This window comes from Bactrocera dorsalis, chromosome 3 (genome assembly GCF_023373825.1).
Source record: "Bactrocera dorsalis isolate Fly_Bdor chromosome 3, ASM2337382v1, whole genome shotgun sequence".
Taxonomy (NCBI): Eukaryota; Metazoa; Arthropoda; class Insecta; order Diptera; family Tephritidae; genus Bactrocera; species Bactrocera dorsalis.
In genome coordinates, this window is record NC_064305.1 from 18641717 (window position 1) to 18666215 (window position 24499).

General features: G+C 39.2%; 3 protein-coding genes across 3 annotated transcripts in view; 1 reads left to right on the forward strand and 2 right to left on the reverse strand.

Annotated features, from left to right (window-relative positions):
* The window catches only part of LOC125777285 (peptidoglycan-recognition protein LF-like), a 578030-nt gene that overhangs the window by 335060 nt on the left and 218471 nt on the right, over positions 1–24499 (forward strand). The gene's annotated exons all lie outside the window — the stretch shown is intronic.
* LOC105232953 (uncharacterized) overlaps positions 1–24499 on the reverse strand; it is a 288757-nt gene that overhangs the window by 186738 nt on the left and 77520 nt on the right. The window lies entirely within an intron of this gene.
* On the reverse strand, positions 16175–18299 carry LOC105227474 (cytochrome P450 6a2). The gene is made up of 2 exons (XM_011206827.3): positions 16739–18299; positions 16175–16677 (listed from the first exon to the last, which is right to left on the reverse strand). The coding sequence occupies exons 1-2, from the start codon at positions 17835–17837 to the stop codon at positions 16253–16255; spliced, it is 1524 nt and encodes a 507-aa protein (XP_011205129.2). The 5' UTR covers positions 17838–18299; the 3' UTR covers positions 16175–16252.

The window sequence follows — 24499 nt, forward strand, 5'->3', positions numbered from 1 at the left end:
AAATTTATCAACCACAAGGTCACGTTGAGGTAATCCAATATTGATTTTATTACAAATTACATTATAACGGATATGTGTTCGTAATATTCGTTTAATATAGCCTACGGCGTTATATTTTTGGAAAGTAGACAAGTTAGACAGTACATAAGTGTAAAGGTTGCTATGCTTCCTACCGCTACTGCTTCCTTTACACCTCCCAGAAGTTGATGAAATATGGAAATATTTGCTGCTTGACGGTTATGTCTGTTATTGTTTACATAATTATACTTGTAAGTACAAGTAGATAAGGATAAACGTAATATACCTTACTTCTGACTTATTTAGTGGCAACGATTTAAGACAAGCTAATATTTCGAAATACTATTACAAAGTTAATTCGTTGCTTCTTAACAGAAAATGGAATCGAGCACAAAACAAGTAGAACACTTTTCAGGCAGTCTTTTAATCAGCTTTGTCATATAACGGGGTTTTCAGTAGGAACGCTTCAAAAATTGACCGTTGGGAACGGTAAATGACACCACATTTTTCCCGCCTTTTTGAAAATTTTCTTTGGGAAAGTTCGTCATTTCATCATGGACAGAAATACGATCCAATAACGAGTCGAAATTATTAAAATTTACTACCGAAATTCGGAGTCAGTTGCTTCAACTATAGTCTTATTTATGGTCGTCATAATCGTCCTATCAGATCAACAACTGAACGAGTAGAAGAAAAATTTTAATCTACAGGTATAGTATAAAATGTTCTCGCACCAGTGGAAAAAGAAGGGCCCATAGTGTCGAGAATATTGCTGCCCCTAACGCATCAAATGAGGAAGACCCAAATCAGTCTCTCACACGTCGTTCTCAAGCGTTGGACATCTCTGTGACGTCGTTGTGGCGAATTTTGCGAAAAGATCTTGACCTATGTCCTTCCAACATCAAATTGACGGAAGAACTGAAGCCACTTGTCCACCAGAATCGTCATATGTTTGTGAATTGGGCTGAGCAACAACTTGAAAATAATCCGGACTTTCATCGGAAAATCATCTTGAGCTCATTTCTGACTAATTGGCTTCGTCAACAAGCAACATAGGTGTTATTGGTCAGGCAGCAATCCACACCTACTCCATAAATCAGCATTACATTCCGAAAATAATTACAGTTTGGTGCGGTTTGTGGGCCGGCGGCGTCATTAGGCCGTACTTCTTCTCTGATGATCAAGACGGGCATATTACTGTCAATGAGAATAACTACTGCTCAATGAAAATCGAATATTTTTGGTTCGAATTCGATGATATGGACTTACACAATATGTGGTTTCAACAGGACTGCGCCACGCCACGAAGTTTGGCGAACGTGTTATCTCACGAACTGGCCCAGGCAATTGGTTGTGTGGCCGTGCAATGTGACGCCGTTAGACTATTTCCTGTAAGGCTACGTCAAGTCTATGGTCTATGCCAATAAGCTAGCGACGATTGATGAACTTCGTACGAATATCGAACGTGAAATTGCAACATAATCGGCCGATTTATGCTTGAAACCCGTCGAAAAGTGGATTCAGCGTCTGCACTTCTACAAGCGTGCCCGTGATGGCCATGCAAAAGATATCGAGTTCCATAATGGTAATGTACTTTCACAGGAATAAAGAATTTCATTTAGTTCTTATTGAAAAACCTTTTATATAGTATTGGCTACATCTTTAGAAAGTGTATTTGGTTTTCTACTGTCACTAGAAATAAAACTAATGCTTCAGCAGTCAAAATTGAACCTTCGAAACAAGATACCAATGGTACTAGTAGCTTTTTTCACGAGTTGCTTTGACGTGGAGAAAATTGAAAATGCTCAACAATTGTTGCATGCAAAATATATGTGACACACCATACGCTATGTGAAAATGTGCAAGAGGCGAAACCACTGACGGTCGAAACCAAGCCAGGAAACTTGCCACAAAACCAATTTATGAGCCACACTTCAAAGATTAACGGTTTCAGCGCGGAATTGTTATTGGAAAGCTAAAAGCCGCATAGAAATAAAATTGTTGCGGTCGCTTGTTAAGAGGCAGCCAGCAATAAATTGCAGCCCAAAAGAGTTAAACAAAATTCAAAGCAAGTATTAAGCTTGATGTAAAAAACTCACATATGTATCTATGGACGAGTATGTGTTAGTTATGCTTTGGTGTATGTGCCGCAGCATTGTGATGTTGCCACAAAAATTCGCTACACTTGTGGCACAAAAGTTCAGGTGAACGTCACGGCACAATTTCTATTGCCGCACAGTCAGCGAAGCTAACGACCGACCGACCAGCCGCACGGCTAATAGGCGGGTGAGGCATCGCCATGGCGCAAGTAAAATTGGAAAAATAGCAGAGAAAATAATAGAAAATGTTTGCCGCTGGTGGCATATAGCACGCGGTCTGTCTTGATCTTGTGTTGCTAGCATGTATTGGTGGCGGCATATGTAGCTGCGAGGCGGCATGAAAAGTGGCTGCAAAATTGGTATAGGATTGTATGAGGCATGTGGCATGTTATAACCAGCTGAAACTGTATGCTTGCCACATACATAATTTGTACAATTTACTGTGTACAATTACTGGCGGATGCTTTGCAGGCGCGAAATGCGACCAACCGGACGCACTCCAGCAAATCGTGGCAAGTGTTGGGGAAATTGGTGCACGGCAGAGCGCTACATTAGTTAGGAATGGTATATTTTGCCTTACGAGTTACTTCAACGCGTTATTTTCCTGCTTACAAAACTAAATATATACTGAGGAAGTCACCAACTAATGAAGAAGCAGTATATTTGTCTCGCTCTGTAGAGAATACAGCTGTAAATTAGTTCCCTTTCTGTCTCTCTGGCTCTGCTTCTCCGTTTATTTCTTAAGCGCTCCCGCTATACGAGAGGAACAGCAGTTACTTTAGATTTTCATTCGTGCTTAACTTATAATTTTTAATTCTCAACTTGTTTATGATAAATAATTTATATATTATGTACGCTTTTCTTTTAGAGAAAAGAAGTAAAAACAACAATTTTTCAAAGAAAACTATGAAATTTAGGGATACTGAGATTTGTATTGAGTCTCATTAAAACTTGTAGAGGTCTTTTAAGCAATTTTAAATTTAATAAAGAAAGCCGGTTCTAATACATAGAAGTAGTTGTTGTCGGCCGAATGTAGCGCTCTTTGGGCACCTTTCTATGCCTCTACGCTCTCTCTACCGTACCCATTGTCGCATTTGCACCTTTTTAGTCGCTATTTCACCTCCTGCACTTAATCTATCGACAGCCAGCAAGCAGCCTTATTGATGGCCAATAATTTTTCTTCATAATTGCCATTTATTGGTTCTTCAAGTCACAGCGCTCTGGCAATGCTGTGCGCGGCACATGTAGCTTTGGCAATACAACCTATTTTAAATTGCCTGCAAGCAGCAAACGAATAACAGACTCGTATTGTTATCTCTACGTATGTAAGTGCTTTATGTGGCCGAAGTGGTTGGGTGCCTGCGCTGTGGATATCTGTTGGTGGAAATAAAGTCATTTCATTGTGACAGTTCCAGCCATTTAACTGGGCCATTTTTTATTCGATTTCACGATTAGATATCCTGCGTAGAGCGCAAACCATACTCCGGCATATGGACTAATGTGTTCACGCATTCGTGCACGTATTTGCGCCAGGTTAACATGGAGTCATTCACAGTGTTCTTGAGGCACTCAGTTAGCTGTGATTTGTTACAGCAAAGTGGGGCAGCAATTGACGGCATAATTAAACAGTTAATTTATTGTACATTATTTACTTGTGCATTTCGTAATTTCTGTTTGCCATTTGGCGATTCAGAGGCGCGAAGAAAGCACTAAACTTGAATGATTATGATCGGTTTGAGCAATTTGTGGTAATTGCTGGTGTATTTAATGTGATTAGTAGTTAGAAAACAGATATGTAGTTTATCGAGAACATATTTTTCGATCAATTATCTTGGATTGTATAGATTTCCGCTGAACTCTCGAAGTTGCAACATTTTTCAAGCATGCACGAAGAGAAAGCACACGAGTCTTCAGCTGGGATTATATTCGAATATTGAAACCATTAAATTCATCCATTAAGTGGTTGAAACTGTTTTAGTTGGTTATCTCAATATCTGAAAGAACGAACTAAACTCCGGTTTTCGTTAATCTACGCGGAATCTTACAAGTACACCGACGATCGCTATTACGGGCCGGATATTTCCCATAATTGGAGAAATTTCATGAACACAACCTTTTCATTATTATTTTCATACAAAGGCAATTCCTATAACCGTTCCATTGTCCGACCATGAAGAAGTTGGAATAACAATTATCTGTCTGAAGAACAACAAAGCGGCGCGGACCGACGGATTGCCGGCCGAGCTATTCACACAATCCCACAATCTGCGCCAACTACCGTGGGATTAGCCTCCTCAATATCGCATATAGGGTTCTATCCCGGGTATTGTTTGAAAGACTGAAGCCCATCATCAACAAACTGACTGGATCTTATCAGTACAGCTTTGGAACTAAAAAAATCAACAACTGATCGGATGCGCCCTATCTAAGAAAATACCCGTGAAAGGAAGATCGACACACACCACTTCTTCATCGATTTTAAAGCCGCTTTTGACAGCAGAAAAAGAAGCTCCTTTATGCCCCGATGTCTGAATTTGATATTCCCGTAAAACTATTACGGCTGTGTAAACTGACGTTGAGCAATACCAAATGCTCCGTCAGGATCGGGAACGACCTCTCCGAAACGTTCGATACCAAACGAGGTTTTGGACAAGGCGACTCCCTATCGTACGATTTCTTCAATCTGCCGCTGGAGAAAATAATTCGAGTTGCAGAGCTTAATCGAGCTGGTACAATCTTCTATAAGAGTGTACAGCTGCTGGATGGATGGATTCGAATGGATGAAAACGCTCCAGCTCTAAAAGTATTCGACTCAGTACCCTCCGAGGGAAGCAGAGGAAGACCTCCACTTTGGACCTAGAGCTGACTACACTTGGAATCTCCAATTGCCGCCAAACACCGAAAAGGAAGAACGGTTGACACGCTGTTGTAAACTCGGCTGTAACCGTCTACAGAGTCGGAGTTTGCACCAATGAAGAAGAAGAATAATTCTTATAATCGGACAGGAGTAGTTCCAATGAACATACACGCATACTTTTTTTTTTTAATATTTCGTTCAAATTATCGGAAAAGTGTTCATAAAATTTTTCAAGAACATTGTGTACAACTTATAGTTCCCGCTTGATTCAAATTTTCTTCGTTTGGTGTTTTGAGACAGGTTTTTAAGGACAATACGTGAAATGGTCACAGCAAACGAATTGTCTTTCGTTGGTGCCATCAGATTCGCGGTGGCTAATGGGATAATTGTCATTTTTTCACTCCTGGCTGACACTTATTAGTTCTGATTTGCAGCTGCTAACTCTAAGAATACATTTTGCAACGCATTCATATATGGACAGCTCCCTTATCCGGACACTGCGGAGGGTTGTGTCCGGTTATGAGAGTAATAGTTTTGCGACTAATAATTTTAGTGGACGGTTGTAAAGACATATATGATCGGCTAGTGAAATATATGAGTAGACCTTTGGGAGCAGTAGGTTTAATTTTATCTGGTATTTGTCAGAACTTTCTTTGTTTTGTATTATGATTGCCGGAAACTCAATAATGCACCCAAGCAAGGGGTTTCAAGTCACGCGCACGGCGACAGTGGCTTTTAATAAGAGAGAGGAAGAGAGAGAAAAAGGGCGCGAGAGTAAAGTTCTTTCAGTTATGATGTGCACATATAGATATGCTTCGTACAAAGTATTAAAAGATGACTCTTTTATCGCCTGTACTCATTGTATATGTGTGTGTACCTTATCTGCCTCCTAGAATAATTTTTATTGTTCGGCATCATTAACACCACAATAGGCGCATGAAAATTCATTACAACATACACATGTGCAAATATACATATGTATATATGTATAAGTGCAGAATGCAAGTTAAGCCAGTGGCAACAAAAACAATATAGAGAACAAAAGCGCAAATTGCGCGAAGTCTTTTGAATTGCGAAAACGAGCATAAAAAACCCTAACTAAAGGATACTATTATGTATTATATGGAACCAAAAAAAAATTTCACAAAAACAACAAAATAAATATATTATGCGCATACGTAGGTATATACAAATGCTTACACATGTGCATGCGAGTCGTGGCAGCAATTCGCATGCCGCCACGCCGCACTTTGGCAATTGGCCAACTTCATTTACAGCTGTCATTTGGCACGCTAGACACAATTTATATGCAACAAAACAAAAACTTAAACAAGCAACAACAATAAAGACACGCCAAAATAGCCAGCCAGCGCGTAGACTTGCATGCGCTGCAACTCGCGTCGGACGTGTTTGCATGACCGGCAGACGGTCCAATGGGCCAGCCGGCTTTTGCCACGCAGCCTGTGACTAAATGAGAATATACTATATGTCGCTGGTACGACGGGCAGCCGGCTGTGACCAGCGCCAAATAGCTCTTTCACACCTACACACTGACATATGAGTGCGCGAACTCGTACCTAGATTCGCTTTGGCTGCGGCTGTCACAAAGCGTCTCGCCGCCAAATCCAAGCATGACATTTCAATCATCATAAAAAATTTTTGCCATTTGCGTCCACATATTGAATTCAATTCATTGTTAACCACAATGCAACGCGTCAGTGCTACGAAAATGTAAACAAAGATGTCTGACCGGTGACTGAGCTGTCTACTATGAATGGCATTGATTTCGGCGCTTTTGTTGAAATAATGTGAAATTAGTAATAAAAGCTATTTTCGCCGAAATCGATCACAATCCTTGCTCGAGTAATAACCGAAATTTCAAACACGATATGAAGACAGTATTATCAGTTATTTTGGTCGTACTTGGTTACTCTTTGAACAAATTTTCCAGATCGGGCTATCACAGACTTACGGTCAAGTTCAAAAACGTCATAAAAAATATATTTTTTTTTCGTTTTAAGTCCCCTTACTAGTTCAACTACAAAGTTGTTTATATCAAGCAAAGTGGCTTTAAACAACTAGGCAGGCTTTTCCGTTTCATGCAACTAGAAATAGGCTAGCTTTACTGAGGGCAAAAAAGATCACTAGATCTCTTACGATCTTAGGACAAAAGGCTTTTGCGACAGCGCATATAACGGTGGTGCCCCAGCGCTGGCTAATCTTCCGTGCAGCCCAGCTATCTAGTAGTAGAACAGAAGAAGATACGGGAGCACCGATCCGCTCTCATACTACAGAAAGCAGTTCTGGGGTGCTTTTCCTTGTCAGCTCAACAGCTTTGCAATTTCCTCTAATACCGCAATGGCCTGGCACCCATACCAGTTTTATCACATTTCGATGCTATTGATAGCGAGGTTAAACACTCCTCGACCAACCCTGAACGCACTATTAATGATAATCAAAGTTAGTATGGTCCCTCTGTTATTTCAATGGATGGTCACTACTCAGAAGGAAACTGCACTCTAGAACAGTAGGTTTACTGCTACCTCAATGGCTGCAACCTCGGGTTGGAAGACACCGTAATAGTCAGAAAGTCTGAAGCTGGAGTTTATAGAGCGCTCATGACAGTAAACCCTCCACCAACCTTCTGCCCAAACTCTTTACCAAACAACTAAAATTCTTGTCATAATTTATTGCAGTCAACCAGTCTGTAATCTTTATTCATTGGTCATTGCTCAATAATAACTGATTTCAGTCAGTCAGTTAGTAATTATATTTCTTCTCATCTCTCTCAGGTGACAAGTCTCTTCACTGATCATGTAATCTTTTACAAGTAATGATTAGTTAATTACTTCTATGTTTCATTTATGGTCTGTCATTAGTCACTGCTAACTAGAAAACTGATATTAACAGACTTGAACATATGTATTTGAGTGAGTCAGTCAATAATATTATTTTTTAATGATGTTAATCCACTACACTGATCTCTGAGTGACAGTCTATAACTAACGGGTGATTTTTTTGAGGTTAGGATTTTCATGCATTAGTATTTGACAGATCACGTGGGATTTCAGACATGGTGTCAAAGAGAAAGATGCTCAGTATGCTTTGACATTTCATCATGAATAGACTTACTAACGAGCAACGCTTGCAAATCATTGAATTTTATTACCAAAATCAGTGTTCGGTTCTTTTCTTTTTTATCGACAAATTTTGTTCAGCGATGAGGCTCATTTCTGGTTGAATGGCTACGTAAATAAGCAAAATTGCCGCATTTGGGGTGAAGAGCAACCAGAAGCCGTTCAAGAACTGCCCATGCATCCCGAAAAATGCACTGTTTGGTGTGGTTTGTACGCTGGTGGAATCATTGGACCGTATTTTTTCAAAGATGCTGTTGGACGCAACGTTACGGTGAATGGCGATCGCTATCGTTCGATGCTAACAAACTTTTTGTTGCCAAAAATGGAAGAACTGAACTTGGTTGACATGTGGTTTCAACAAGATGGCGCTACATGCCACACAGCTCGCGATTCTATGGCCATTTTGAGGGAAAACTTCGGACAACAATTCATCTCAAGAAATGGACCCGTAAGTTGGCCACCAAGATCATGCGATTTAACGCCTTTAGACTATTTTTTGTGGGGCTACGTCAAGTCTAAAGTCTACAGAAATAAGCCAGCAACTATTCCAGCTTTGGAAGACAACATTTCCGAAGAAATTCGGGCTATTCCGGCCGAAATGCTCGAAAAAGTTGCCCAAAATTGGACTTTCCGAATGGACCACCTAAGACGCAGCCGCGGTCAACATTTAAATGAAATTATCTTCAAAAAGTAAATGTCATGAACCAATCTAACGTTTCAAATAAAGAACCGATGAGATTTTGCAAATTTTATGCGTTTTTTTTAAAAAAAAGTTATCAAGCTCTTAAAAAATCACCCTTTATAATTATCATAGTTAATACCCACAGGAAGTTCAATGCTCCCTGACTTCATTAACTAATGACTCAATTAATCAGCCTAAGCTATTACTGATACTTCATAAGTCATTGATAAATTTTCATTTTCTTCTCTCTCTCCGTCCTTCTTTATAATGTCCATGGGAATGTAGCTTTTAGTTAATTGTAATGAGTACTAAGTACTTAGTTAACTTTAAATTCATCGTTTTGGTCAACAAATTATAACTCAGTGGACAATACTAACTGGAACTCTACCAACTATACATAGTCATCAGCTCGAATTTAATCAATATTTAGTAAATTTTCTGCTTTCAGTGTGCTGAAGATGCAGGTTTTCTGTTGATTGATATGCGGTGCTTCCTGAGTTCTCTGTTAACTCAGAAGTATCAGTTATATAGTAAAATATCAGTGTTTTAGGTTAGTAAGAACATTCATTGCCTCGTTTCATTAGCTTTTCAACTGTCATTAGTTTCTAGGAAAGATCTTTTATATTCAATTACAATAAGTAGGACTATTTTTTCTGTTTGATGGCAGCTTTGAATTCTCGGCTATCAGTTGTTATTTATCATATGAAATTTGCTGTTAATTATGTTATATTAATACTTGAATATATTTAGTATTAATTACTCTACTTTACCATTATTTCACACAGAGCAGTTTGTGGGGTTTCCATACCTGTAAATAGAAAAGAAAAAAATCATGATATTAAAATCACAATACAGTAGAATTGTCAGCTCAAAATTTGTTGAAAATTAAGTATATAGTTCCGGTAGAAATTTTAAATGTCTATAGCTTTATATATTCATACACACTTGTACATATATATATGTTTAACTCTACCTTATCTTTAGCTTTTGTCTCGTTGACAAAGCTGTATATCGTCACCTAAAATGCAAAATAACGTAACATCACTTTTCATAAGTTTACAGGCGAAAGAAAAACTATATAATGGAAACCACTTAAAATTTGAGATTTGGTTATAAAGTGGTTATTATATCTGTTAGCGATTTTGGAAAAAAATTTGAGTTTTGGTTATAAAGTGCTTATTTATTGGTTAAAATAACTCAAAGCGATTTTTGAAACAAAGTTTGTGTTTTGGTTATAAAGTGGTTATATATTGGTTATTATATCTGTTAGCGATTTTGGAAAAAAATTTGAGTTTTGGTTATAAAGTGGTTATTTATTGGTTAAATTAGCTCACATCGATTTTCGAAACAAAATTTGAGTTGTGGTTATAAAATGGTTATATATTGGTTATTATATCTGGTAGCGATTTTGGAAACAAAATTTGAGTTTTGGTTATAAAGTGGTTATTTATTGGTTAAATTAGCTCACATCGATTTTCGAAACAAAGTTTGAGTTTTGGTTATAAAATGGTTATATATTGGTTATTATATGTAAATGGCAACGATCTTCGATTTGTTTTTGTTGATACGCTGTTTTGGATTTGTAGGTATATACATACGTAATATATCAGTGTTTTATGATTATTGCAGAAATCGTCTAGTTCACCTTTCATTTTTATTATACCTGATATTACATTATTATTATATTGCTTTGTACCCAAATTAGAGTACACTAGTAAAAATAATAATAAAGTCACCATATTCCATATGTGCAAGTCATCGTCAAAAGTTCTTCTTATCTCTACAGTTGTTATTTTTTTTCACTTTCTTTCTTGTCTTTAATTCGAAAGATAACATTAAATACACTTAACAGATTGCGTAGCATGATAAGATAGCAAAAAGAAACAAAGAAGGAAGGGCTAAGTTCGGGTGAAACCTAACATTTCATAATCTCGCAACTTGCGTGGTAAAAAGCGAGGGAAATAGATTCCGGTGCAAAGATTTCTATAATATATCTCACAGATTGACCGATATTTTCAATGAAAAGTTCGCATATTTATCCAGATATTCGGTAACTGGGAACTTGTACAGTGCTAATTGAACACTTTTTTGTGATATCGGTCGAGTAAGTAATGAGATTTGAGTTTCACATAAATGTGGTGGCGTTCAATTTTGACTTTGCTTACCATAAATTTTTCTTATGCCATCCGAGTTTTAAAATTTAATGTTTTTGGCGCTTTTATATCGCACTTTTAGTAGTTTTTAACGTAGCTGTTATATAGTATATGGGGTGTGGGCGGAGTAATCACCAGATTTCATCCATTTCTACAGTTTCGGTTGGAGTGCTTAAGGGATTTGTCTCAGGCTTATAATCATTTACCATATACATATAAAGCATATATAAACAATAGTTAGGGTGAGGAAAACTATTATACTTTGTAAGAACATGTTGCAAGAGTATAAACAATGTTTACAAATGCTTAAGAGAGGGTATTTCACATGAAGTTTTTTTATGTTATCTTCAGGATGACATGCAGTTATGGCTGAATGCACTATGAACCACTCGTTTATATTATTTACTAAACAATCTCTATTAAGGTCTTAATCTTCACACGCTTTTGCAAATATTTGCGTTTTACGTTGCTGTTGTTTTGCCTCCTACAAAAAAGTCCATAAAGTTAGCTAAAATTAGAACATGTCTGTTGCATGGCGTGTATGTCTTTTTGTACTGTAATTAAGCTGGTAAATAGTCAGTAATTAGTCATTAATTAGTAAGTCATCAGTAAAATAATGAATGGAAGTCAGTAATTAGTGCTGAACTTTAAAAAAAAATCATTAATGGAATAATGAGAAGCTAAAGAGAAATAAACTAGATATATACATTTTCTAAAATTCATTAAAATTTTTGGTTCCTCGATTACTTAGTCCAGTAGGCGAACTTTGTGTTCAAATGACTCACCATCTCTTATGGATTGTTCCCTAGAACCTTGACAGTGACGACACACACTGAAGAAGTTATTAGAAAGGATCAACACTCAATAAAATTTGTGTAAACTAGGTCAGTCAACTGATAATATTTGTACTGTTGAGCAGCGATAAAACATGAACACTGCTACGACATCGGTACTTCTGATTTTCTGTTTGTTAGTGCCACCCGATAGTGAAAGGCAATAGTACAAAATTATTTCGCCAGAGTTCTTATAAAGTTCATGAGTCGTTAAGAGGATGCTTTTAGTTGGTAAAGTGCAGCTCATAAGGGAGAAATGGCTCGACAGAAAACTAGAAGAGATACCAACGGAAAACCATGATCATAAGGCCTATTGCCCATTTTGGAGCGGTTGCTTGGGCATCTAAGGCAGTGTAGTCTTTGGTATGCCTTCAACTATCGAAGTTGCAAAGACTCGCTTGTCTTTGGGCTTCAGGGATAATTCGCATTTGCTCAACCGCAGCACTTGAAGTCATGCTGGAGCTCACACTGCTGCATCTAGTGATCAAAAGCGGTAACGAAACATAATATGTTATTAACGGTAACAGAGGGTTTCGGCAAAGAGAATATCTTGTCGTCTCAACAAATGAAAGCCTTGGAGGAAGACACACCACTGACCCTCTTTTCAAGGGATGGCGTTACGAAGATGTTTAACTTTACAAAGAAGTTCAGAGTTACTCTCTGCAATAAGGCGAAACAGAATGATTCCACGCTCGACATACTACTGAGGGCAGCACTATCCAGTGGTACACTAACGGCTCGAAAACACCGGAAGATATTAGAGCAGGCATCGCGGGACCGCATACCAAACTATTCATACTAATGGGACGGTTTCTGAGCATCTTTCAAGCGAAGTCTTTGCTATAAGTCAGTGTGCAGAAATCTAGCTCCACCGCAAGTATCGCATCCAGCGTATCACTTACTTATCAATAGTCAAGCGGCGATATCAACATATGAGGTTAAATTGCTTTTAGTGGACGAGGGTATAGAAATGCTGAATCGCCTATTAGTGTGCGGATACACGTAATTTAGGTGGCGGGGCATAAAGGAGTAGCCGGCAATGAGCTTGCCGACGAACTAGACCGCTCTGCGACAGTGTCCAGAATGATGAGGCCAGAACCAAGCATTGCAGTTGGGTCCCACACTTTACAGGAACTGCTTCGTATGAAGGAGAGAATGGAGAGAGAGACATTGGCAGCATGAATGCACCTTGCCAAACTGCTTCTGGGAGGGTACAACCTTGCAAGGTTTAAGGAAGTGATCAACATCTCCCGAGACCAATTTCGCTTTCTTGTCGCGCTCTATATAGGGCACTGCAGGCTCAGGAAGCACTTTTCCAACATCAGTATAGTCTCCTGCGCAAACTACCGCTTGTGCGACATCGAATAGGAAACTCCAGAACACCTGGTTCTGGATCCCAGTAGTTTGCAGAAGCAGACTCAAGTACCTAGGTTCCATCTACGTGTATAGGGATCACATCACCTCAGTCGCGCCCAGCAGGATTCTGGAATTGTTCAGGATGCTGGATTTAATTCTAAAAGTGGTATCTATATGTCAGGCCGGGAACACTTCAATTGACCTGTCACATATGCATATCCATACATCACCTCTGACTGATTGCTTCCAAGCCCAGCGCTGGAATTCTTAGCTCCCATCTATATGTCCGTGCACCCTTAACTCAATTTCAGCAAACAATGGCAACTACAGAGCATTGTTATCTCCGTCAACTTCTGTGTGATATGCTACAAGTACAAATGTCATAATTTATCCCCCGAGCATTTTCGCCGGAAAATTATAACTTGTTTTCATTTCGTTGCTGTTCGGTTGCTTGCTGTTTCCAGCTTTCAGTTGCCATTTGCCAGCTATGCATATGAGATTTTTGGGCCAGCAAGCTGTCCTGACGCTTGAAAACAAATGTGGCACGCAGGCATCTTCTACACCGCTTACACATCCTGCCGCCTGCATCAGCTCCACCCTTCAGCCGCCTTGCACTCAGCATTCAAGTTGTGCTTCAGCACTTATCTGCTTTACAAATGTTCTGTGCTCGGTGAATAGTCATATTTAATTTACTTGGCACTATCTGGCATGTCTGTATGCATAAGTACACGACCCGAGTATGTAAGCGCACGACACATGCATGCGTGCATGCGTGCGTGCGCGGAAGTTGTGGCGCAAGTGTGTGCTCGGGTGCAATTCGGTGTGTACTTAACTATTGTGTCAGAATTGTTTAATTGTTGCATTCAACATCAGCACCGGTGCGGAGTGTAAGCTGCTGGGCGAGCAGTAAGGCATTCAAAAGTGCAACTCCTACAACTTGAGCCATCACTTGAAATGTTGCTCTCTTAAACTACACTGTTCCGTACAGCCGCTTGCTTTGCATGCAACACTTGGGCGTATGCCGGGTCTTGAGCGCTGTTAAAGCTCACTTCGGCGCACAATGCTGTTGCTGATGAGTTCCGCTCTGCTGTTGTGTGCAGTCGCATAGTCCAAAATCTGTTTGGTCATTGCTTGCGTGCGGCGACCTTTACCAGCAATAAGTGCACCGATTAAGTCGTAGAAGATTGTGCAAACGAAATAAACTTGTTGGCTTTTGCATAATTTAAAGTTGCCAGCGCCGACACGTGCATGTAAATTTGGTAATGAACAGTGGTTCGCTGGCAGCAATAATACTAGTAAATCGAATATACTATACGTATTATATGGTACAATGCCAAAGATGTGACACTATTCGCGACATAAAAAGTATTCATTCAAGATTTTACGTCCATTCTGGGGCGATAAAATATCTTCCAATAATACTGCCAATGTGAATTGACAGCATCCACGATTCATATAGCCGGCTAATGGCACAATAACTTATAGATCACGCTCAGATAGTAATATTTAACTACGCTGGACTTGCGAAACAGTACGCCTACGTATTATATCCTTAAGTCCTGTTTCCAAACCACAAGCCGGCCTGCGAAAGCGTTGAGCACGACTACGCACAATTAAGCTGGGCCGAAAACGGCTCTTCACACATGTTTGCAGACTTTTACTCTTTGTGGTATCTATCAAAACTAAGCACACCAGAAAAACAGGTCCAAGCAAACGGTCGAAACTCACATATCTTCATCTTCTTCCTTAGCGTAGACACCGCTTACGCTCTTATAGCCGAGTGTACAACAGCGCGATAGTCGTTCTTCCTTTTCACTGTTTGGCGCCAATTGGAGATTCCAAGCGTAGCCAGGTCCTTCTCCCCCTGGTCTTTTCAACGGAGTGGAGTTCGTCTTCTGTTTCCTCTCGCGGATACTGCCTCGAATACTCTCAGAGGTGAAGTATTTTTATCCATTCGGACGCCATGAGCTAAACAGCGTAGCTTCTGTCTCTAAATTCGCTGAACTATGTCAATATCGCCGTATATCTCGTACAACTCATCCTTCCATTGAATGCGGTATACGCCGTTGCTAACGCGCAAAGGACCATAAATCTTTCGAAGAAGCTTTCTCTCGAAAACTCGTAACGTCGACTCATCGGTTGTTGTCATCGTCCATTCCTCTGCATCATATAGCAGGACGGGGATGATGAATGACTTGTAGAGTTCGACCTTTGTTCGTGTGTTTTGTTTGTCGAGATAAGACTCTACTTTGCAATTGCCTACTCAGATCGAAGTAGCACCTGTTGGCAAGAGTTATCCTTAGTTGGACTTCGAGGCTAACATTGCTGTTAGCATTAATATTGGCTCAAAGGTGGACGAAATTATCTACGACTTCGAAATTATGACTATCAGCAGTGAAGTGGGAGCCAAATCGCCAAATGCGACAACTGATTGATGACAGGAGATATTTCTTTCAGTCTGGAGATAGCAGAACTATCGGCGCGGTTGTTGAGGCCTATGATATCAATATCATAGGTATACGCCAGCAGCTGTATACTGTTATAGAAGATGGTATCTTCTCTATTCAGCTCTGCGGCTCGAATTATTTTCTTCAAGAGTTGATTGAAGAAATCGCACGATAAGAAGTCGCCTTACCTGAAACCTCGTTTGGTATTGAAAGGCTTTGAGAGGTCCTCCCCGATCCTAACTGAGAATGCAAAGGATTGCCAGCTTACCATGACTATGAAACTATGATTTATCATGTGACCAGACACTAATTTAAATACTAAAATATTAAGTTTTCAGTTTTGTTGTTGAGTAATTTATTGTTGTACTTCTTTTTTAGTTTTTCTGATTATATTTCTTTTTCTATGCTATTTTTGCTCCACACAAACCCACTGTGTGCTGAAATTCCTCATCACATTCATACCTTACACTAATTTATATGCTAAGATATATACAAAATACTTTCCCCGGCCTTTTAAAAACGAAATAAAGCAAAATCGATAATTTAAGCGAAAGAAGAAAGTAAAAAAAATAAAAAAAACAAAACCGTTCAATCTAATTTTAATTATTTTAAATTTATTGGTTTTATAGTAAAGTTAAACAAATTAAATACTATGAAATCGCTTTATACTTCAAGAGCTAGCGATACGCTCTACGTTCAAATGAATGCCATCTTTGCTGCTCAACACGAAGCTATCCATTTTGATTTCGAGCGGCACTTTCGTTTGGGGAGCCAATGTAAATTTGAAGTTTTTGAGTAACAAGGCCATACCAACCAAGGCCTGCATTTGACCAAAACGTAGACCAATACAATTGCGTGGACCCTCGCCGAACGGCAGCCAAGTCATGGGATGACGCTTAGCTACGGCTTCGGGTTCAAAACGTGTGGGATCGAAACGTTCTGGATCGGGATAGATTTCGGGATCACGATGAATAGCATCGATGGGTATAATCACGATAACGCCCTTCTCGATGACATGCTTCGTATTCGGCACATGATAATCGTTCATTGTTCGGCGCATAGTTATCGAAGCAATCGAGTATTTACGTAGGGTTTCTATAAAATGAAACAACAACAGTAATAAATATAATAATTATATAGTGCCGTGTAAACATACCACAAAATATTTGGTACAAATATTGCATTTCGCGCACACCCTCATATGTAATTTCCCCATCGTAACGCGCCGACACAGACTCAATCTCGGCGCGCGCCTTGTCTTGAATTTCCGGATGCAACGCCAGCTCATACAACGCGAAACTCATCGTACTCGAACTCGTTTCGAAGCCGGCGAGGAAGAACACAAACGACTGTGCGGCAATTTCATCCAAACTCAAGCCATTCTCTTGCTTTTTAAGTTCCAACAGTAGATTGAGAAAATCGTTACGCTGTATGCCAGTGCGCTCGCGATACGAGACCGTATCGTGTACGACTTTGCGGAAAAATGTGCTAACATCATTTGGCGTCATTTTAATGCCCAGCTTGCGCGCCAAGTTCGGATAGGCTTGTGCGAAAGCGAAGACGAAACGTCCATGCCGACGCTGCGAGAATACCTTTTTGCCCATAACACGAAACTCCGTATTCGGTTCGTTCAGACTATTGCACTCGAGGCCGAAGGCGCAACCACCTATCACATCGGTGGTGAAGCGCGCCAACAGATCTCTTATTTCAATGCCTTGCTTAGACGCGGCCGCATCACTTGCAAGCGTTGTCGCCTCCCGTTCCAATACCTTAACGAACTCCTTCGCGACTGCCACAACGGTAGGGAACATATATTTCATTTTAGCCGATGTAAAAGTCGGCGTAAGTTTAGCGCGCATGTGCCGCCAACTAGCGCCATCTAAATTGAAGACATGCCCGGAAATTGGATCGTCTTTCACGTTATAGTAGTTGCCGCGATTAACGAAATTTGCAAAGTCTTTAACCAAAACATTCCTGATCAAATCGAGATCGAAAAGCACGACCGCTGCACGCAGCGACAAGTAGAAACCGCCAAATGGCGCAACATGTTTATATTTCTGATAGAAATTCTGGAAGGGATCACGCAGTGTCTGTGTACGCCCCACACCGCGCATATTGCCGTAGATCAGCGAGGGTTTATCGTACACCACACCACGTTCCGCCCAGTAGTTGAGCCCCTTGCGATACCACAAAAAGAGCAGCGTTGCGGCGGCAACGAAGAGATACACTGGTATCCAAAGTGATAAAAACGTCATTATTTTTGTTATTTTTTTTTCTATTTTTACAGTCACTTTATAGTATTTTTTGCACTTCTGCTTTGTGCAATTTTTCTCTTACGAGCACTTCGCGCGAAAAAGCCCGTCGGACGCTTCGGCGTACGTTCGAACACAAACTAACGGGAAACAGCTGTTGTGGCGCACGAACGGGTTGTTGTGCAAGCGCGAAACAATGAATCGGCACGGAGCGGTTTTGACAAATGCGACGCTGAGAAGCTTGCTTTTTGCACTGTGTGCGCTGTTTGATGCGCCGTTTGTTTTTATTAGAACTGATAACGAATCGCAAGCGCGCAGATAATTATTTTGTAGGTGAACTGCGCTTCGGACACGTTACACGAGTTACCCGTTTGTTGTATTTGTTTTGATTGAGTGAAATTAAATTTCATGAAAATACTGACTAAGGCTAGACATAAAGCGGTGTGGTGAGCGAAACAGCGACGAATGTAGTTGAAAAGAATTTAGAGCGAAACAAGACGATTTTCTCACAGCAACTATGTTCTCTTTTATTTGTTTTATGTTATTTGAATAATTTAACATAATATATTTTCAATTTTTGTAATTTTTTTCTTTACTTTTTTTCGCTCATCTGTTTCATTTCAACTGTTTTATTTCAACTGTTTCATTTCAACTTTTTCATTTCATCTGTTTCTTTTCACTATGCGCGGCTTTCACTTAACAATGACTCGCTTGGACTTTGCTTTTTGCCTCGTGCAGCCACAATACAGTCATTGCCTTTTCTGATATTTATCGCCGCTTGTATCTGTAACTTAAATACAGGTGTGTATGCTTTTAATGACGCTGCAAAAATTCCATCTGCTTATTGTGACTTTGCAGTTTATTGCATGATAAAGCGGATATATGTATGTATGTACATATATTTATCTGGAGAGCAAAAAAGCTATCATCTAATACCTGTGATTAACATTGTAGCTAAGTATACTCGTAATATGTTTATTTTTTTTGCAATCATAATAAAACTATCCCATAATGTCTGCAATTATTTGCCTTACTCAAGATAACCTGTTTAGCGAGTTGCTATAAATCTTGCTGTAATAGTTTCTGATTAACTTGAGCTCAAAAAGAACAAGAACAAAATTCTACACCGAAGCTAGAACACACTTAAAAAAGTCTTCTTAAAAGAGCACGATTTTGTTTTTTCGGTCAGTTCGTATTGAAGCTATGTATATGCTATAGTGGTCTGAACAGAACAATTTGTCCGTTTACAGTAGCGTTGCCTTGGATAACGAATCTTGCGAAATTTCGTGAAGATATCTCATCAATAAAAGAGTTTTTATCACAAGCTTATGATCATTAACTTTGTATGGCAGCCATATATTATACAGGCCCGTGACTCATGGAGTACGTGTGGATTGCTGCCTGACCAGTAACGTATATTTTGCTTATTGACGAATCTATTCAGCCATCATGAGCCTCATCAATGAAGATGATTTTTCGATAATTATCAAGTGGTCGCTCAGTCCAATTCACGAACATACGTTCAGGTGGTTAAATGGCTTCAGTTTTTGAGTCACTTTGATCTTGTAAAGATGTAAGCCAAGATCTTTTCGCAAAATTCGCCACAACGACCTTACAGAGATGTGCAACGCTTGAGAATGACGCGTGAGACTCTGATTTGGGTCTTCCTCAATTGATGGGCTACGGTACTACGGAACGGGCGATTCGTTGTTGGATCGTATGACGAAGTAGCAAACCTCACTGAAATGAAATACGGTCCAAAAGTGTCTTCCCTTATTCCCCCAAAAATCAATGCTTAATTAACACACGAAATGCTTTATGATAAATTTTTTTGTAAACTAACACAAGTTGCTTTACAAAAATTCTATATTTTTTAATACCTAATAGAAATCATATAGATGGTAGTAGTAGAGTAACAGTATTATCTATGTATGTGTCAGCCTCAGTAAAGCGTGGACGGCTCCTCCGCCGCACTTTTCTTGGAATTAAAAAAGAAAAGAAAAATCTCAAATGTCGAGAATTTGGCTCAAAAGGTGACATTTTCAGTTGAGAATAAGTTTGGGATGCAAACAGATCTCTACAAATATTTTGTTGGGTTAATGTTGACACAAATGTCCAAAAACGATATAAAACGATTTAATCGACCAGTACTTGACCCTAGAGACATCTATTGGAAAACGGCGGAGAGTTGTAGACCTAATATATATTTTACATGGTCTCCGACGTTTCCTTTTTGGTGTTACAAACATCGTGGTAAGTTTAAAAAATTTTTCTTCAGTGTATATAAAACAGCTTCAAGCTTCGCTTTAGTGAGTTGCCTCTTTTTAAAAAGACTAAAAACCTAAAGGCAAAAATCTATAACTTATTCAAACTTGCAGACTTAACAGACTCTCAGGATTATCGATTTATAAAAGCAACAGCCAGTCAACAGTCTACGCTAATAAAGAAGGAGAATAGCAACGTCCTTAAGAAATAACCTATGTATCTGTTATCAGCAGCTACTGATCTTATATAAAGCTTGTTATATGTAAATCAATTTCAGTTTTGACTTACATTTTTAGCAATATTTTATACCTAGCTCTTTGATCAAACTTCTTTAATGTTCGTCACTCAAATAATGAGCTTATAATTTCCCTGTGGTCTGACCAGCGTTTGAGTGATTGTGGAAAACGGGGTTAGTTGGGAGTGATGTGTTAAAGAAAAGCATTCTGTGAACGATTAAGCTTTCCTGTCTGTGAAGCATATCGTAGAAGCTAAAGCATGGACCAATGCATCTTTATAATATACACGGTGCGAATAGATTTACAACCATACATTTATACTGGATCCAAGAATGAGGGAGAGGATATAGCTTTGATATGTTAGTTATTGAATATGTATTTAGATCTTTTAAGGAGTTCTTCAGCGTCAATATGTTGAATGAAACTTCACAGCTGCTGAAGTTAAGTGGAAACTGAAAAATCTGGAAACTGATCAATCTATTGAATATTAATTTAAAGTGAGGCATCAGCAGCATATCTCAGGTATTAGAGAGAAACCTTAGAAATTTCGCTTTAATCAATTATTTCTTTCCCTCCCAAAAAAATCCTCAAAAACAAATCGATTGTTTAAAGCTTCTAAAGCGGGCTCCCCCTTAAGTGTAAGGAATATTATTTTCTTAATAGGTTTGGGTATATCTAAGGTTAAGTCTAAGGAATATTATCTTCTGGAAAAATGTTAAAAAGCTTTTCTATGTATAGCGGTTCGAGAATGAAAATATTTTACTTTAAGTTCCTAAACAAAATATTTTTTAATTACTAAGCAGCTTAGTTGTTCGACAACTAAGAACTTGTGGTTCAATAAAACAGGTTTTATTTCGTTCTAAAACTAAATAATATTTATATTCATGTTATTATAAAATACCTGTACAAATATATGTAAGTTGTGAAAGACCATATATGTACTCGTACTATACATACATATATATTACATAAATATGTATAAGAATATTCCTTTTATATAAAATAACCGTTTATGACATCATATTTGCTTTCAATATAACGGGTGATTTTTTTGAGGTTAGGATTTTCATGCATTAGTATTTGACAGATCACGTGGGATTTCAGACATGGTGTCAAAGAGAAAGATGCTCAGTATGCTTTGACATTTCATCATGAATAGACTTACTAACGAGCAACGCTTGCAAATCATTGAATTTTATTACCAAAATCAGTGTTCGGTTCGAAATGTGTTTCGCGCTTTACGTCCGATTTATGGTGAGGCTTATTTCTGGTTGAATGGCTACGTAAATAAGCAAAATTGCCGCATTTGGGGTGAAGAGCAACCAGAAGCCGTTCAAGAACTGCCCATGCATCCCGAAAAATGCACTGTTTGGTGTGGTTTGTACGCTGGTGGAATCATTGGACCGTATTTTTTCAAAGATGCTGTTGGACGCAACGTTACGGTGAATGGCGATCGCTATCGTTCGATGCTAACAAACTTTTTGTTGCCAAAAATGGAAGAACTGAACTTGGTTGACATGTGGTTTCAACAAGATGGCGCTACATGCCACACAGCTCGCGATTCTATGGCCATTTTGAGGGAAAACTTCGGACAACAATTCATCTCAAGAAATGGACCCGTAAGTTGGCCACCAAGATCATGCGATTTAACGCCTTTAGACTATTTTTTGTGGGGCTACGTCAAGTCTAAAGTCTACAGAAATAAGCCAGCAACTATTCCAGCTTTGGAAGACAACATTTCCGAAGAAATTCGGGCTATTCCGGCCGAAATGCTCGAAAAAGTTGCCCAAAATTGGACTTTCCGAATGGACCACCTAAGACGCAGCCGCGGTCAACATTTAAATGAAATTATCTTCAAAAAGTAAATGTCATGAACCAATCTAACGTTTCAAATAAAGAACCGATGAGATGTTGCAAATTTTATGCGTCTTAAAAAATCACCCTATATTTTATTGACACAATTCAACTAATATTGACAGAGCTTTCATAACTAACCATGCATTTAAGTATTATATTTGTTTAGCTTTCTGCTTGCCACTTGAAGTGGTTGTACTTGTTGTGACAGTGACGCGTCTAAACGAGCGATAAGTAAGGTCAGTAAGAATAAGTTGTAATGTTACTTGAGAAATATTTTCCCTCAATTGCTTTCTACATTCCTTCTACTTTTCTTTTTTTTTATGCACACACGCTACTAACTCAAGTGATTCATATAAGAGAGCGCAGTGAATTTGTCATCTCTGAACGATCTGTCTATATGCTGCAACTGTGCCAGACTGCTATAGATTAATATAGCTTAAGCGCTACAGATTTGACTCACTGTCATACATATAGTATTTGTTGTCACGAGGGTGATACTAAAATGTGAGGAGAGATTTTAGCAGACAACATTGCAAATCATCGACATCATCATCTTTAATCGATACCAAAATTCTATCTCCAATTACACATTAGTCTTGTTTGAGCTGTTAGGTTAGGTTAGATGGTGGGACAGTCATGAAGGTAGTGTTGAGTTCTTTCCATCTCATTTTCTTCCATATAGCTTCGTCAGATAGCGCCTGGTAGGATTCCCTTCCTTACTGCGTGGACGTCAATAGGGCAATGGCGTGTTGAAGGTACCAAAACTAGGTAGAGGCTAGCCATACTGAAGAAAAGAGATCACTAGATAGATCCCTTGCGTTCGATCTTGGGTCAAAAGGATTTTGCGACAGAGCATGTGCCGACGGTGGGCCTACGGTGGCCAGGCTTCCGCGAAGCCCATTCTACGGATAGCTATTGTAGAGTGCCTTTTCTTGCTAGCTCATCAGCTTTACAGTCTTCTGCAATCCCACCGTGGCCCGGTACCCATACCAGTCTCGATGATATTGATAACGAAGTTAGACACTCTTTGACCAGCCCTGAATGCACTGTTGATGAGTTCACTTCTAGTATCGTCGCTCTGTATCTGAGTGGTTGGTCACTTCTCTGAAGGAGGCTGCAATATGGAGCAGTAAATCTACTACTACCTTAATGGCTGTAACCTCGGCCTGGAAGACACTGCAAATAGTCAAAAAGTCTGAAACTGGATTTGATGGAGAGCTCCTGACAGTAAACCACACCATCCACCTTCCTCTAAGCCTTGACTAATCCGTGAAGAAGCTCGCAGCCTCCCTCCTTCAACGACTTTTTCCCACCCATTACTCTCTGCTGGTATATGGGTTGAGAAGGAGCCGCCAGAATTCGGTTTGGCGACTCCATGAGCCAAGTGACCCGGTATGAAGTCAAACTGAGTGAGGATTTCCAAGTGTTCAGACTCTCTGAGCTGTTACTAACACTAAAATAGTTCCTTATAACCTTTCTGCGAACCACCCTAAAATGCCATACATATTGTCCACTTGCCAATAAAGCGCTAGCTGGACTTGTGCAGTCAAGTATTGTCAACTGCCACACAATGCGCCAACACGTCACACTTCCGCTGCCACACAATAGAGAATCATATTCAAACACAAAGTAAAAATACAATAATCTAGTTGTACAATTCTTATCAGACGTACGCCGGTTACATTGACTGAGCTCAGCAGTGAACGAATGAATCAATAAAGCGACGTTGGCACTGCAAGCATACAGAAGCGCGAGGAACTTGAGCATTTTTGTGATAAATCATTTGTATATTTTGATTGTAACTGCAGTCAATCGTAGTAAAAAACATATATATACATATGTATATATAGTTATGTACATATATACGCATGTGGCAAATAAAGCTACATATATATATATAAATAAAAAGTGCCATAAATAACACCAAACTTTTTTCTCCTCCTTGACTTCTGTATTTCTGTTGGCAAAATTAAGTTATTCTCCTTATTTATTTTCCTATACACAGTCACCGAGCTTAGTGCGTGGCATAAACTGACAGACAAGTGACAAATTTGATTTCATGCTCACACAAAATGATCCATTCTGCGGCGTTGTCGATGATTATGGCAGCTAATCACGCAGCACGAGTAGTAACGACTTCCTGAGACAGACTCAGCGGTATGGCGCGACTGGCTCTTAAGTTCTTTTCTATAATACAACAGTTTAGTTGACTAATAAAGATATATAGTGCAAGTAGCTCGATGCATTAGTGACTGCCAATTGCGTGTTAGCTAGTCTACTTATGCGCTATTGTAACGCAATCGCTGT

Coding starts and splice junctions, on each gene's coding strand:
- LOC105227474 (XM_011206827.3), bottom strand. CDS start 17,837: ATGACGTTTTTATCACTTTGGATACCAGTGTATCTCTTCGTTGCCGCC. Junction 16,678..16,738: donor TTTGTACCAAATATTTTGTG/GTATGTTTACAC, acceptor TTCATTTTATAG/AAACCCTACGTAAATACTCG.